At 46.0% G+C, this 15,986-nt stretch overlaps 1 protein-coding gene across 1 annotated transcript in view; it reads right to left on the bottom strand.

Moving 5' to 3' along the window:
- Positions 1-15,986, bottom strand: part of Abca4 (ATP binding cassette subfamily A member 4) — a 138,676-nt gene that overhangs the window by 73,319 nt on the left and 49,371 nt on the right. Inside the window, exons 11-12 of the mRNA XM_076574899.1 lie at positions 15,460-15,657; positions 130-335 (exon numbers count right to left, since the gene is read on the bottom strand). Of these exons, the coding sequence (XP_076431014.1) occupies positions 130-335; positions 15,460-15,657 (404 nt within the window). The remainder of the gene's footprint in view (positions 1-129; positions 336-15,459; positions 15,658-15,986) is intronic.

Raw genomic sequence — 15,986 nt, 5'->3', positions numbered from 1 at the left:
ACCTCCTCCCATTTAATTGACCTTCCTTTGATTTATAGGCTGCGTTTACACTTAATCCTCCACTCTACCAAATATAATTCCCCATGGATTTGGGAGAAACCCTGCAAACCCAAACTGAAGCATCATCACCTGTCTTTGATCTTATTGGTCTTCTCCACCACATCAATGTCCATCCGAATCTTGTACTTCACATGGGGAGGTAGGGAGCTGGTCCAGGGATACATGTCAGGGAATACCACTCCAGCCCAGAACCTGTTTTCCTCCAGGAGAGACAGGGCTCGTTGGATGAGCTGAGTTTCATCATCATAGCTTTCAAACTTATCCAGGACCAGGCACTGCAGATAATCACAAAGGTGTAGAGAGTTGGAGACTTAATTCCAAACCGAGAGGCGGAGGAAACTCTGCTGGCCAAGGGATAGGTCCCCCCCAAAAAGACCTGTGTACCTAATAATTGGTTGACTCCAGGGTCTGGCATTAATTTCTTCATGTGACTAGGTTCATGGGTGCAAGGATCCTAGAAGTGGTGACAGGCCATTATCCCTGAAGAGTTAACAGAGACCATGCTCCCCCAGCTGTCCAAGGCAGTCCAAATATGCAAGTTGTCAAAATGACACAAATACTCGAGCCTCTCACTCCCCAGCATGGGGAAGCGAGGGAGTGGGGTCACGGTGGACATAGTCTGCTTTGAAGATCAGAAAGCCTGAGGATAAAAGACTTTTAAAGAGAGAAACATTGCTGGCGTTGAACCTTCCTGGCTCTCTCCAAACATACACAGGCCAGCCAGCCAGCTGAGGGACGAACCAGGAAGAAGAAAGCAGAGAAACAGACGGCCAAAATGGTTGCATCCGAGAAACCATTTTCATTTACAACTTCACTCCGAGAAAGTGGAATTACCCCAATGTCCCTTTTCTTCTCTGGGGGCGGGGGAGGGGAGGGGAGGAGAGAGGGAGGGAAGGAGGGAGGGAAAGAGAGAGAGCTATAAAAGAACAAAATTAAGGATTTCTTTGAGATGAATTTAGGGGTCCTCACTTGCAGAGACTTGCTGAAGTAATTATATTGTACTGGTATTTTGTTTTACACTGAGTTTTGTGTCCATGACTCTTAGAATGTAGCTCACAAGAGGTCAGATGGTCTTGTCTTGATTAATTTGTTCGACGAATATCTACTGACTGTATGCAACGTGCCAGAGCCTGCCTGGCTCCATGGGTACAAGGAGAGAAGATAACCATCTCTCCCTGAAACAGACTCAAACCTGATGAGGGAAAGATTGTAGTAAACCATAAGTGCCGTGTAGAATGACAGGAAGGCTTCGCCTAAAAAACTCAGGGCATCCAGCGGAGGGCCGGGTCTACTGGGAGGGATCCAGGAAGGCTACCTGGAGGAAGAGGCATGAGCAGAAGGAGGATAGACAGAAAGCAGGCAGAGGAAAGAAAACGGAGGTCAGCTTGACCACAAGGAGCAGCATTGGGGTCTCTGGGGACCTACAGGAGTAGAGCAGTGGGCCCCAACCTCCTTCAGACTTTGGAGCATTGGATAGCTTTAAAAAGATGCCAGAGGCTCTACTTCAGAATCTTGAGAGTCAAGGCCAGGGCACAGGCATTTTGCTTAAAAAGAAAAAAAAAAAAAAAAAAGCAAAACACCTCCCCAGGTCTTCACAAAGCACAGAGAAAGGCATTGGGTGGAAGGTGGTGAGTGGTTGGGACCAGATCCTTCGCTCTGCTGGATATTGGAATGTTACTGACCAACTGAGCAGGTTTCTCAGGACATGAGCTTTCAGACTAAGACCAGGAGAACTCCAGACAATCTCTAGAATACTACAAGGCCACTGTGGGGCTTTAAGCAGAAATGCGAGATGAGATAACAATAGGGAAGCATCAGGGAGCATTAGACTAGACCGCTGAGCACATTCAGGCTCAGTTAACTTCAGGAGAGCCCGGAAGTCAGAGGGAACCTTTCCCGAGCTATGGAAGAAACTGCAGAGATGCTCCCGAGTTAAGGGTAGACTGTGGCAGAACCAGGGTTCCTTGCTCTCCAGCTCAGGCGCAGAGTTCCTCCCGGCACACTAGAGCCCAGAGGGACAGCACACACTGCACAGCCACACTGTGAGGCTGACAGAGGAATCCCTCCATGTGCTCACAAGTGTCCTGGAGGTTGAACAGTGAATACTGCTTGTCCTCACCTGGTGGCTCAGGAAACTTAGGCTCTAGAGCAGTGATTCTCACTCAACCTGTGGGTCACGACCCCCTTGGGATCACAAATCAGGTATTACCATTCATAACGGTGGCAAAATTACAGCTATGAAGTAGCAATGAAATAATTTTATGGTTGGGGGTCACCACAACATGAGAAACTGTATTACAGGGTCGAAGCATTAGGAAAGTTGAGAACCACTGCCCTAGAGGACTAAAAACTTCCCGGAAGTGGTAGGAAGAGTACCAAGCCCCTATTCACTTGGCTCAGGAGCAATTAAGAAACCAGAAACACAAGCAATTAAGAAACCAGAGAGCCAAGCTCCACTGCACTAGCAAAAGGCAAGCGGACTCGGCTCGTTCACTGCAAACTCCTCACTTCTGAAGCCTAGCCCAGAGTGTTAGAACACAATACAGACGAGGGGGCTGTATTTGAACTCCAAGGTGTAACAAACCCACCATCACTGGGTTTTCTGAACTCAATTGTCCTGTCTAGGCTCAGCCCTGGGACAGGGTCCCATGGGGTAGTCTCGGTGCTCTGGATAAAAGGAGAGAAAACAGAGCAATCTACTTTCTAGCTGATAACCTGATAATGGGCAGCAGCAACACAGGGGTGTGAGAACATCACCAGCGCCAAGGCTTAAAAGGCTTCTAAGATTAAAAGGAAATTGGATTGGTATTTCTTTAAGAAATACAAGTAAGAACAGAGACATCACAGAGCTAAATAGATTTTCTTCAGTCAATCATTGTCTTGCAAACAGGACTTAATTGCTAAGACCGACACTGGCCAGTCCTAAGACAAGACAAAGGACTTCAGTATATCATACACCAAGGAATTTTCATTTCTTCCGGGCAGAAGCAACTTATACTATTCATAGTTTTGTGTGTGCATGAGTGGTGTCTAATGCATAGACTCTTAGGCAGCTGGCGAAGCCAGCCTGCAGCCAGTTTGTCAGTAATTAAGCCACAGCACCACCGCGGGAGACAGGGCTGGCAGTTGCTGCTCGGGCAGGGAGGCTTCAGGACTGAGTTAAACATGTTTACTAGCTTGGCAGTGGAGACACATGCGTTTAACCCCAGCACTCGGTAGTCAAGAGGCAGGCGGATCTCTGTGAGTCTACTGACTGAGTTCCATGATAGCAGCCAGGGTTACACAGAGAAACCCTGTCTCAAACAAAACAAAAAACAAAAAACAAAACAAAACAAAACAAACAACAAACAAACAAAACCAAAAACAGCAAAAAGCCCAAACCAAACCAAACCAAACCAAACCAAACCAAACCAAACCAAACCAAAAACACAGAACATATGTTTAAATTTGCTTTAGTGAGACCTCCAGGTTTGACAAAGATAAGCAATAAATAATCCCATTTTGCCTGTTTGGCAAGTTTAGAACTGGCGTGTATTTAAATAAGATAAACTAGACACAGACCAGCGTCACATCTTCTCACTCATTGAAGGCACTAGTAAGTCAGACTTGCAGAAGAATAAAATAGTGTTTGCTAGAGACTGGGAGGTGTGAAGAAAAGGGGTACAGAACGAAATTCCATATGGGGTGCCAAGACATAGAGTGGAGGACTTATTTACTTTGGGTTTTCTTTCAGCACAGTAGAGTAAATATTGGTTAAGACAAGCTGTGATGTTTCTCAGAGTGGCCAGGGGAGCAGGGGATTTGCAGAACAGCAAAGACCAGTGGTTGAAAAGATAGAAATGCTCCTTCCCTTATTTTGGTTCTCATACATTGTAGACATGACTTGAATTACCAGACTATGTTACTACCACAAAGATTTAGAAATATTGTCTCAATAGAACAAACAAACAGCAATTAGAATCGCTTTAAAATTAAATTTCTAAAATAAAATCAAAATGACCCGGGGAGATAAAAGCTGTTTTAAGCAGTTTTCTGTTTTTTTAAGCAGTGGATGTTGTACTGGAGAATGTTTTTACCAATTCACTCAGCATCACAAAGACCTGGGATGAAGTGTCTTGGGTCTTACAGTCTGATGTCCTTGCTTCAGAAACAAATGGGACCGGAGGTGTGGAGAACCTTACCTTAGTTCCAACACAAGTAAGAAGCAAAATCTGCATGCATGTCTTCAATGTGAGGCTTGGAAGTTCCAGTCTGGGTGTGGGTGTTCCCCATAGTTCCTTTGAGAGTAAGCCATGGGCCATCTACAAAGTCCTGACATTACTGGAGGTCTCTTGTCTGAGAGCCACACTGCCTAATGACTGCCTTGCTCTCTATCTGCCCTCCCCAACATGGTGGCCAGCGATCACATGTGGCTATTGACTACTAAAGATATCATGGATGCATCATAGGCACTGAGTTTTAAATTTCATAGAGTTGCTGGTAGCTCTGTGGGTCAATAGAGCTCTAGTGGTAATGAGTCCCTTGAGGTCGGGGCCACGTTGTGTTCAACGTGGCCTCTGTATAACATTTTCTCATGCTAGGGAGTCAAGAAGTACTTTCTGGACTGAATTGGTTTAAATTTACAAGCCCTGATGGACAGAGGCAGCTGTACCTCTATGATTTGAACAAGATTCTGTGCATCCCAGACTCATGAACAACTAGCAGCAATTCGTAAAATGACTTTGTTGTGATGCCCTTTGGGTATAACTCTTGGGGAAAAAGGAGCTGATATAAATAAATACATGGTTAATAACGTGACTTCCAGGGTTCTCTAGCTCGTTCTCTTTGAACCTACGTCTTTATGTACTGGAATAAACAGCTGATGTTTTCAATGATATTGTTGAATCCTGTGATGATGTGGGCTCCATCCTGGCTGTTTGCTCAGGCAGCTGATTCATAGTCATATTTCCTGATGTGTTTTCCTAGATGGGGACCTTGATACTCTGGAAAACGCAAAATTTAGCAGGTTCTCAAATGCTCGCTGCTATTCTAAAACACCTGGCCCATTTCCCTCTTCATCATTACCTTGGGAGGAGGCATGGTGGAGAGCTGGGGTCGGACAGTCCTCTATGCCATCCCCTCTTGCTGTTTCCTAACTGTGGCTTCTGATGCCGTCACTGAAATTTGAGCTCTGTCCAACCTCAGATGTTTGTTCTAACGGTTTACAAACACGTGAGACAGTGTTTGTAAAGGCCTCAGTGGGTGCCTCACGGAATAAAAAACCAAGGGTGCGGCTCAGTGATAGAATGCTCACCTAGCATGCCCAAAGCCCTGGGCTATTTTCCAATATTGCAAAAGCATAACAAAGAAGAAACATCAGCCGAGCAGTGATGGCACATTCCTTTGGTCCCAGCACTAGGAAGGCAGAAGCAGGCAAATTTCAGTGAGTTCAAGGCCAGCCTGGTCTACAGAGTGGGTTCCAGGACAGCCAGGGCTATTACACAGAGAAACCCTGTCTTGAAAAACCAACCAAACAAACAAAAAATCAACTACAAATACTGATGGTTTCCTTCGTGCCCCAAACTGGCCCAGGGGCTTTGGTCATATGAACACATTTCACCGTCACATTACATGCAGCTATGTTACTATGATCCTTCAGAGCTCACTTACAAGGTGCATTGAAACAGACTTCCTCGGGACACAATCTGTTTTCAGCCCCTACACCACGCTGCATTGTCTCATGAATAATGAAGCCTTTATAAATACCAGTTTACTGTTGTTTTTGTGAAATATCTGGAATGTCAATAATCAAATGCCTTTCAAGTTCCTGCCAGGTTAGCCTTCGTTAGTGACAGTTATTCACTGGGGGAGGAGAGTAGTTATTTATTTTCTTCAAACAATCTCTTTGAGGACACAAACTGTCCTGAGCTGACCCATAGTCCTCCATCTGGTCGGAACAATGCTCTGGACAGACCCCAAAGCCACCTGGGCAATGGGAGGTGGAGAGGTGGGGGGGGGTTAATTAGTGTCTATTAGCTGTTAGGTGAAGTATCTATTAGGATGGTAAGTGAAGAGGAAGGTCTTATAAAACCAAATATGAATATCAAGTCACTCTCCCCAAACTTTCTTGATGAGGTTAAGAGACTCAACTGCTTTGAATGTGAGTCAGCAGCCCCCAAATGCTCCTCTGAGGTATGATTCACAATGCAGCTTTGTATTCTCATGGGGAGGCAGGCCATTTGCCTCACAGCAAGTGACCTCATTCCCTCCTGATACTTACACTAATCCCTGGAGTTAAAATCTTGGCTGATGGGCATGTATACTGGAACATGTATGTGTGTAAGAGGCAGAGCTAATGACGAATCCCTCAGCAGAGGTCCTGGGTTGGATGTATTTCGTCTATTGTGACCGGCTGGACAGTCACAACATGCTGGCTTCTAACGAGGCCAGGGAGGCTATTTTTAAATGCTGTCTTGTTCCACGAAACTGTGCCATTGTGGAGGTGAGGGAAGTATGTCAGGCAACAATATTGGCTAGTGTAAAGTGCTCAGCATAAACTCAGCACGCCTATTTGGAAAAGTGAATAAAGTCAGTATCCTCTGCCCTCAGAGGTAAGCTTTGCGCAAATGTCACAGCAGGAATTCAGAATCTCAGTGAGAACCAAAACAATGCCCTCTGAGAGGCAAGGAAGCAGCAATCAAGCACACAAAGGTGTCTCACAGTCTGTCATGTGGTCACGTGTATGAGTGCCTGTGTGTGGTCACTGTTCTCGTCCATCCCCCCACGCCTACCCCAGCTTCCTGAATAGCCAAGCTGCTACATGAAGTCCATACAGACCTGTGGTTCCTTCCTAGCTGCCTTACTGGCTCTGGAAACAGCCCACCCTGGTGGAAGGGAGAGGCCGGAGCACTCTCTGGGGCACTGGCAGCTGAGTCCAAATCCTGGACCGAAGACACCCCCGTTTGTTGACCCAGCTAAACAAAACACCACCTTGGAAGAGAAGCTTCGGGCAGCGGGCTCCCTTCTTCAGCTGTGACCTCGTGGTCTCCAGTTTGAAAACATTACGTCATAGGTTCACGGAATTATCTATTACGTGGCAAGCTGTGTTTAGAAGAGGCAATAAGGAAACATATCCTTCTTTTCATTTGAACTTGGTCATCAAAGGGATCTGGCAAACTGTGTTGACAGTTGGGCATAAATAGCCATATTTTGACCATGAAACCCTAAAGGCATCTAGGTCAGGTCTCAAGATAAGGGAGGCACTGAGGATTTCTAACCCTGCCTCGCATCTTTTCAAAACCAGCTGATAAACACGAGTGGAGGCCTCCTGTGGTCCTGATGGTATTCATGCAGACACCTGGGGCTCCTTTTGAAGAACAGTAGTGGATGTGGGCAAACATCCCAGAACTCATTTCCTGGCAGATGTAAACTGCAACCTTCAAGATTTATTTCCAGCTACATGGAAAAAGCCACAGCATAAAATCACTTTGGGCTATTTGGGTTGTTTGGGATGGTGAATTAGAGGCAAGGTGTTGTAATAAATTGGATTGTGTATACCGGGCACTGTGAACAGACTTCTGAAACATTCACTCACATAGAGCGAGGAAATGCACTGTGACGGGGCGATGAAGAGGCAGGAAATACGTGTCAATAAAGAATAAAAGTGTTTCTAAGATAAATAAATAAATAAATGCATCACTGAAACAAGTTAAAGGGCCCAGTCGGAGCAAGGGGGCAAAGCCACCAGGTCAGTGTTTTCTACCCAGCCGGTTCCAATGAAAGTTATCGTCACTTGACTAACAACTTCCCGGCACTTCAGCTCTCCCAGTTTCCTGTCCCATTGTTCCAACGACACCTGGAGGTGAGGGCTACCGTATTGGATAATAACGGGGCTGTGCATCAGCCAGTAGGATCACCCTGTGTCACAAGCACTCTGTTCTGCCACACCAGAGAGCTTGGGTTAGCCTCATCTTTCAGACAGAGGTATGTTGTCCCAAGTGGCAGAGCCCGTACATAGGCGCTGAAGAGTGCGTCTAGTCACCCACAGAAGGAAGCTTTCACAACCCATACTGGCTAACTCCAGACCCACCGCTTCTCTGTTCCATCCGTTCTCTGCCCAGACCTTTACACCACTACAGATCTACTCAGAAAAGCTGAGAAGTCAAAAAGAAAAACAAGCTGGAGTTTTAGCCCCTCAAGTGGTCAGGTCAACAAAGGGGAAAGCATGTGGACAAGTCGTGAGTGGGCTCCTGTCGGGGGGAACACAGAACAGAGGAGAAGGCTGGGAACACTACTGAGACCTGAAGTGCAGAGTGGGTGTGACCAACCAGTGGAGCAGTGGGGGAAGGTGGACACTGTCCACGTTGGGGGTCTGGGGCAGCCTCATAGGATGAGAAAGAGCTGTGGGGGCCATTGACCTTTGTGCTGATGAGGAATTTCTGAGGAGAAGCTGTGAACCATCTGTCACGGTGGGCTTGGGTTTTCCAACTACTTCGTTGGAGCGGGTGGAGGAACTGAAGAGAAGCAGGAAGAGCCTGGAAGCCTAGTGACGGGCTAGGAGAGACAGGACAGTCCTCTAAATGCAGCTGAACATGAGGAAAGGGAAGAAAGAGAGACTGTGGAAGAACTGACGGGGCCTGGATGACTTGTCAATTTGATTTTGTATTTGTAGAGAGTGAGCTCCTGGGGAGTCAAGGGTTAACCGTCATTATTTGATGTTTCAAGCTCAGTTCATGTAAATACCCACACAAAAGAATGAACTCCACCCTTTTTGTGTTCTCATTTTAATCTGGTTATTTTTAAGCAAAGAAAAAAAAAAGACCAACTCATTATCCCGAGTACTATAAAATAATTGCTACTGTTATTGGACCCAATATGTAATTGAAGCAGATAATACTTGTAGAGCCTTTGGGGTCACACTTGTATGTTACAGGGAAACGAACTTCATTTCTAGAGTCAGTACAGGCCTGGGTTAGAACTCTGACGTCCCAGCCCAGTGGCGGTGGGGCACACCTTTCATCCCAGCACTCAGGAGGCAGAGGCAGGCGGATCTCTGGGAGTTCGAGGTCAGCCTGGGCTACAGAGTGAGTTCCAGGAAAGGCACCAAAACTACACAGAGAAACCCTGTCTTGAAGAACCAAACAAAAACAAAAACAAACACAAACAAACAAACAAACCAACAACAAGAATTCTGAAGTTCCCACCTATCTTCTGTGATGTACTGGGAAGTCGAGCCTCTTAGAGACTTTGTTTTAAATTCTACACGGAGACAGCAGTTATGGCTACCAGGCGGGTAGCAGTGTGGCAAGAGATGACAAGTAAAAGTGCCCGACACAACCCTCACCAGGGCCCATGTAAGTCTCTTTCCTCCATGTCCCCAGCCTACCTTCCACCTGTTTCCTTTTCTCTGATTGAGTTCTAGATTTTTGAGAGCTCAAAAAGGCGTAAAATACAGTGATTGTCTGTGAGGTGCTTAGGATCTAGTTCATGGTCCTTGAAATAATAACTGATCTTGTACAGACTTGAACTCGCCCAACGATACCTTCCTAGTACCTGAGGTCATTGAGTTAACAGAAGAAAGCAACTCGGGTAACCAGCCAATGTCTACACATCTAACTCTACAACACCTTACACGAGCCAAGCTCATCTGCCCTATCCCATTTCCTCCCTAAGTTAGCCTGAAACACACGTTTCCAGAGAACATCATGGTTGGATGGTGGTGGCATGGAGCCAGAAGTATTAAACATACCAAGGAAAATTAGTTTTAAAAAAATGGCCACTGATAATTCAAGAAAATAACCACCATCCAGTTCATAAAGAGTTATGTACACACACTAGCTGAGCTGATAGCCAAGGAATGGCAGCTAATGAATGTGTGTTTTCTCAAGACTTAGCAGAAGGTAGTTGTTACTGGTTAAAGTACAATTTTATGCTTTGATGAGAGGTATTTTTCATATTAAAGTTTGGCTAAATTCAGCTTCCTGATATGAAACTTAAGACCTGAAATTCAAATGTACTAAGCAACTCAAATCCAGTGTGAACTGTAAATAAATAGTATTTGATTTATTCCAGGCCAAACTTTTTGCTGCACAAAGAAGTTGAAGAGGAGAGGTATATACGTTTATTTCAACTAAAAGGTAATCAGAGGGTAATCATTTGTTGATTTTTATAATTGCATTTTTCTATACAAAACATGTAAATAGGGACAAATATAGGTTATGAATAAAATGTGTGTACATAAGAATTTAAGGTATTTACCTAAATGTGGGCCAGCAAGATGGGTCAGAGGATGAAGTCACTTGCTACCAAGGCTGAAAACCTGCATTCAACCTGAGGAGCCCACATGGTAGGAGAGAAATCACCCTACAAGTTGTCCTCCGACTTGCACATGTCATGGCATCCCTTTCGCTGCCCTCTGCCACACACAAAGTAGGTAAATAAATAAACAAACATACTGCTCTCCCCCCCCCCCCACATACATAAATGTTTACCTATGAAGCCCTCACTGAACTTCAGTTTCCCTGATTTGGAGAAGAGATGATGGGACAGTGTCTGGAAATAGCCTTTCCACACATGAGAGATGTGGAGATTCTCAAATGTCACTAGCATCCTGTCCCGAGACCACTGTCTACCTTCTGACCAATAGGTCTGTCTCACTTTTATCTTGATTTCTCAGGAACAGCCGAAAGGCAGAAATTAGCTATGGGGTGAGGGATGCTACATAGAAAGCTTTATCTGATGGGTGGTCTGAGAACAAGAAAGTTTCTCAGCCTCTGAGTCACTGTCCACTGAAGTCTGGCATCCCAGACCTATCCTCCTAGCCTATGGGAATAGACAGACCCAACTCTGACTCTCAGCCAGTTCACTAAGGCTAACCCAGAGATCAGCACGACGGGTCCTGACTAACGTCCAGGCATTTCTGAGAGTGAGAAAAGGTATATTCTTGATTTGGCTCATGGGTCAGAGCAGCAGCTGCCACATGTGTGTGTCCTTGGAGTGACTCAGAGTATCTAATGTCATCCCCACAGCTGTGAAGAGACACTGGTCCTACCCCACCTTCTAGACGAAGAGTCAGGCCCCCAGCCTAGCATTTACACACAGGTCTGATGAATGTGCTAAGTGCTCTGGACCTCATTCTGTCCTTGTATTGTTACTTAGAATTGGACAAAATTGTACAGAAATCAAGCCATAGAGTGTTAAATCTCTCAGAACGACTAATAAGAAGCAGAAATTTTAGCCCTTGTGGGACAGGTGGGCCAGACCCATAAGCAGCTGTTGAACCTGGACCCACAAGGCAGATTCACGAGAATGGATACCCTTCAGGTTGCTCCATGGGACGGTCAGCTCAGGGCCTCACCCTCAGCAGGGAGGAAGATTTAACCCTTCTAGTCACCCAGAAGAAAATCCATGGGGGGTCACTCTCATTTTCCATAGTGAGGAAAGGCTTAAAGATTGGTTCCCCCTTCTCAGGGCTTCTGTTATTTTCCAGTATCACTATTAAGTGCTCATTGTTATGGGCAACAGAATTCATTTGCCTAATTTTCCTTAAGTGATTCTTGTTGGGTTTCTGTTTTTTAGAATAGGAATGGATGTGGACACCTCGACTGGCCCATGAAGAACTTTTCTAATCTCATTAGCACAGGTCCCATTATTGAAAAGGAGGTACCAAGCTGGTCTTCTTAAACAGGGTGTAGGTAGTAACAGCTAGCGTCCCTGTCCTAGAGAAACCTTAAGTGTGCTACTCAGGTGTTGTGGAATGGGGTGGGGGGGATTTTTCAAGGCTCCTGCAGACGGCCCCAAACACAAGAGCAGTTGCAGACAAGCCAGGCTGGACGGCAGTGGCTCTCTCCTTCACTGCCTGTCTTCCCCTACTGGACCTCCTCCTTCCTGTCCTTGCTTCCTTCACTCCCAAGGACAAGACGATAAGAAACTGAGTCATCATTTCTGCTATTATGAAAGCCTTGTAGGGCTTCCCTGGGGAGGCCACTGACTCTTGGCCACAGTGGGCTGCACTTCAAAGTCCTGGGGAAGTCCCAGGGGCTGAGAAGCCAGATATATATATATATGGTCAGCAACTCACGAGCTTGAGAGGGGCACCAGCTGGGGGTCAGGTCCGACTGAGACCAGGTTTATTTGTGTTTTGATTAACATTTAATATTGATTAATAATACTTCTTTTTTTAATATTTATTTATTTATTATGTATACAGTGTTCCATGCCAGAAGAGGGCACCAGATCTTATTACGGATGGTTGTGAGCCACCATGTGGTTGCTGGGAATTGAACTCAGGACCTCTGGAAGAGCAGCCACTGCTCTTAACCTCTAAGCCATCTCTCCAGCCCCTAATAATGCCTCTTATATGACAGTGTATTGCATGAATTAGCTCATTTAATTCTCAGAACAAGCCAAGTATTAGTAAATACTCCTAAAGTCTACATTTCACAGATGCAGACAGAGGAACAGAGAATCGAGTCTAGGAAAGTCTCACCCTGAAGGCTTAATTCTTAAATATTTAAGAGACTAATGCCCATTAAGCATCTATTGCTACTATATTAAACACAAGATGCTTAGGAAAAATAATTCCTTTGGGGCTGGGGATACTGCTCAGTTGATAGAGAGCAAAAAGGAGGAAGGAAAGAAGGGAGGGAGGGGGAAGGAGGAAGGAAGGGAAGGAGGGAGGGAGAAAGGGAGGGAGGGGGAGGGGAGGGAAGGAGGAGGAAGGAAGGGAGGGAGGGAGGAAGGAAGGGGGAGGGGAGAAGGAAGGAAGGAAGGAAGGAAGGAAGGAAGGAAGGAAGGAAGGAAGGAAGGAAGTTTTCATATCATGATACAAATGTCAAGTCAAACAAAGACGAGAATTATTTCTCATACACATCACAAAAACATTGTGAGAACCACTATAAGGAAAAAAAAATACTCCCTTGCCCACCCGCACCCCTGCACAGGTCCTGTCTGTACTAAGATTCGGACAACAGTGGTGGACGTAGCCAGAGACGTGAGCTCAACTGCAGAGGAGGGGCCATCAACTGGGAGCTGTACACGGAGCAGCAGCCTCTTTCCCGGGTCTAACAGATCTGCAAACGTGTGTGAGACACCAGGGCTCTTCTGTGGAAGTTCTGAGTCAGCTGCTCTGGGTTGGTGCTCAGAATGTGTTTGCTAAAAAGCCCCCTGAGATCACGGGTCATCTCCTGGTAAGATGGGAATTGCTTTTTTTTTGACTCTGGTGCTGCCGCCACCATGCTTTGTACTTCCTAAGGAACTATGTGGGAGTGTGAACAGTGATGTCACCGTCCAGGATTCAGGAGAAGGAAGTCCACATACTCTAAGGAAATCCTGATGGCTCCAGGGCAGCAGGGAATCCTCAAGAACACATAAAGCCAGGCCTTTTCTCACTAGTGAGTTACTCTTATGACCCGCCATCTGGGAGAGAGAGCTCTCTCCTATAGGTATTTCTTATTTCTAGGAGCAGCACCTTCAACCTTTTTTTGTTTTTGTTTTTGTTTGTTTGTTTGTTTGTTTTTCCCCTGAGATAGGGTTTCTCTGTGTAACAGCCCTAGCTATCCAGAAACTGGTTTTGTAGACCAGGCTGGCCTCAAACTCACAGATCCGCCTGCCTCTGCCTCCTGAGTGCTGGGATTAAAGGCATGCACCTCTACTACCCAGCTACCTTAAACTTTCCAATGGCCCTAGATTTTTGAAGGTTGAGGCCCAGCCCACTGGGTGTGATCAGCCTTCAGAGATGAAAATCCCTGGGGCTGAGGTTTGAGAACCCGAAGATAACTAAGATGTGCCCACTGATGCCAAGTAATCCATCCAGCTGTTTAAACCGGAGATGGACACAAAGACAGCTCACTGTAACTAGAACTTGGACATGAGCCTGAGAGGGTATGAAGAGAGGGCTGTGGATCATGGAAGAGTGAATGTCTAAGCTTATGTGAAAGTAGAGGGAATACTTGAAGGCCAAGTGTTGAGGAACAGATGAGTAGGTCTGGGAGTTGCATCTCCATGGTAACACTTGCCTGGCATGCATGAGGCCCTGGGCTCTACCCCCAGCACCGCAAAGAAAACAAACCAAGAATTAGCAGGTAGACAGGGGCAAAAGGAAAAGCCACTTCAGGCTTGAGCAGATACACGTTGCATTTTCTTTCAGGAAAATCCCTCCCTCACTCACTTCATCAGAATCTTGCTTAGAGTCAAGTCCCCCATGGTGGCATGCATTCCAGGCCTCCCAGTCAGAACTATTGCCTTCCTGAGGCACTAAGGCCCCCAAAGCTTGGTGGAGCAGGGGGCCCTTTGGGGGTATTGCTTATGCTGTGAGAAAGGCGTTCCCCCCTTCTGTGGAATTTGTGGTGTAAGGATGACCACTGAAGGCTGTCAGCAGCTGAGGCACTACCAATGGATGCTTTTTTGTTGAGTCACTGAGACTTTAACCATGCGAGTGATGCAAGCAGATGTGTGTTTGGAATGTGATGCTGGAGTCTGGGTGGAGGAATGCCCGGATTAACAGGGACTGAACCCTGGAATCCAGGGAGAAAGCTGCTCGGACAGGCTGGTACAAGGCCTCTAGCCCTCACAGATTTCCAAGAGCAAGAAGAGGCAGCGCCGAGAGATGTTTAGGAGATGGAAAAGACTTGGAATGGGTGTGGCAGGGGAAGAAAGAGGTCATCAGGGCTGGCTCTGAATTCAGGCACACCCACATTTGGACTCCGCTTGGTACTCCTAATGGCTGTGGGATCCTATTCAACTTCTTTAAGCCTTGGCTTCTATGTCTACATCCAGGCAGGGATAACATTGCACACTTAATGGAACTGTAGGAGGAGGAGATGAAGCAAGGAGAGACAAAAACATGCAGTACAGAAATGAGCACCAGGTACCAGCATATAACCACTCTTTCATTGAGAGTGAAGAGGGGAAAATTAAAGATGACCTTGGTGTTCTCTCCCTGAGAATCTGAGCAAAGGCTGGTGGAATTAACTGGCGTAAGAAGTTCAGGAAGTTTACTGGGAAAGGAGAGTATAAGTTTGTTTTGAGGCATCTTGAGTCTTATAGGCCCTTAGGACTTTGGGGTAGAGGTGTTCAGCAATCCATGAGGCTCAGACTCAAGGTTTGGTGGACACTGGCCAATAGAAGGTCATTGAAACAATGGCAGATGGGAGAAAGTTGAGGAGGCTGTGCACTGAGAGGGAGGAGGGGAGAACCAAAGGAATCATGAAGTTAGCAAGATGCAAAGGAGTCTTTATGCAAGTATAGAGGATCCTCCAGAGAAGAGGACCTGTGAGACGGCCATGACACTCTTACTTCTTCATGGGAAGGATGAAAGACCAAAGCCAAGCCCAGTTGACTGGCTAACAGATCTCTAGCCTTACCCATGAGATTATCTTTAAGAGGCTCACTATGGTCCTCGGGTGGATTGATGCCTCTTACCTCCAGGTATTGATTAGCCAGGCGTAGGAAGCGGTCTGTGATGTTAAATACATCCCTCCAGTCAAAGTTGGTCATGCCATCAGCCTGGCTCTCTCGTGGACCGCTACGGAAGAAGTTCAATATGGCTTCAGTGGTAATACCTTCTTCTGCAAGCTGCCTGTTTATGAAGTCTTTTACTGTTGGGTGTTCCAGGGTATCCTTGGGAAGAAGAAACATAGTCACAGAAATTAAGAATTCTGTAGGCTCTTTGATCTTATTCTCAGAGCATTTCAGATTTTTAATGACTAGTGATTGAGACACTAAGGCTCACTAGCTGGTAGGTTTTCCTCCCATTACAAGGCATATGTATGCCTATCATTTTCTTCAAACACAAGGGCCTCTAGAATAGAGGAGAGGCAAGATGGAGTGTGGGAGGGGTATTAGTGAGCATGTAAAATGATATAGAAGATTTCCATTGGATGGCTGTCTGTTTTGTTCTCGTTTTAATTTCCCTGATATTGAGAACTCTTGCCTCTTGGTTTTCCAAA

This window comes from Peromyscus maniculatus, chromosome 6, assembly GCF_049852395.1.
Source record: "Peromyscus maniculatus bairdii isolate BWxNUB_F1_BW_parent chromosome 6, HU_Pman_BW_mat_3.1, whole genome shotgun sequence".
Classification (NCBI taxonomy): domain Eukaryota; kingdom Metazoa; phylum Chordata; class Mammalia; order Rodentia; family Cricetidae; genus Peromyscus; species Peromyscus maniculatus.
This window is presented reverse-complemented; position numbering and strand designations above follow the sequence as displayed.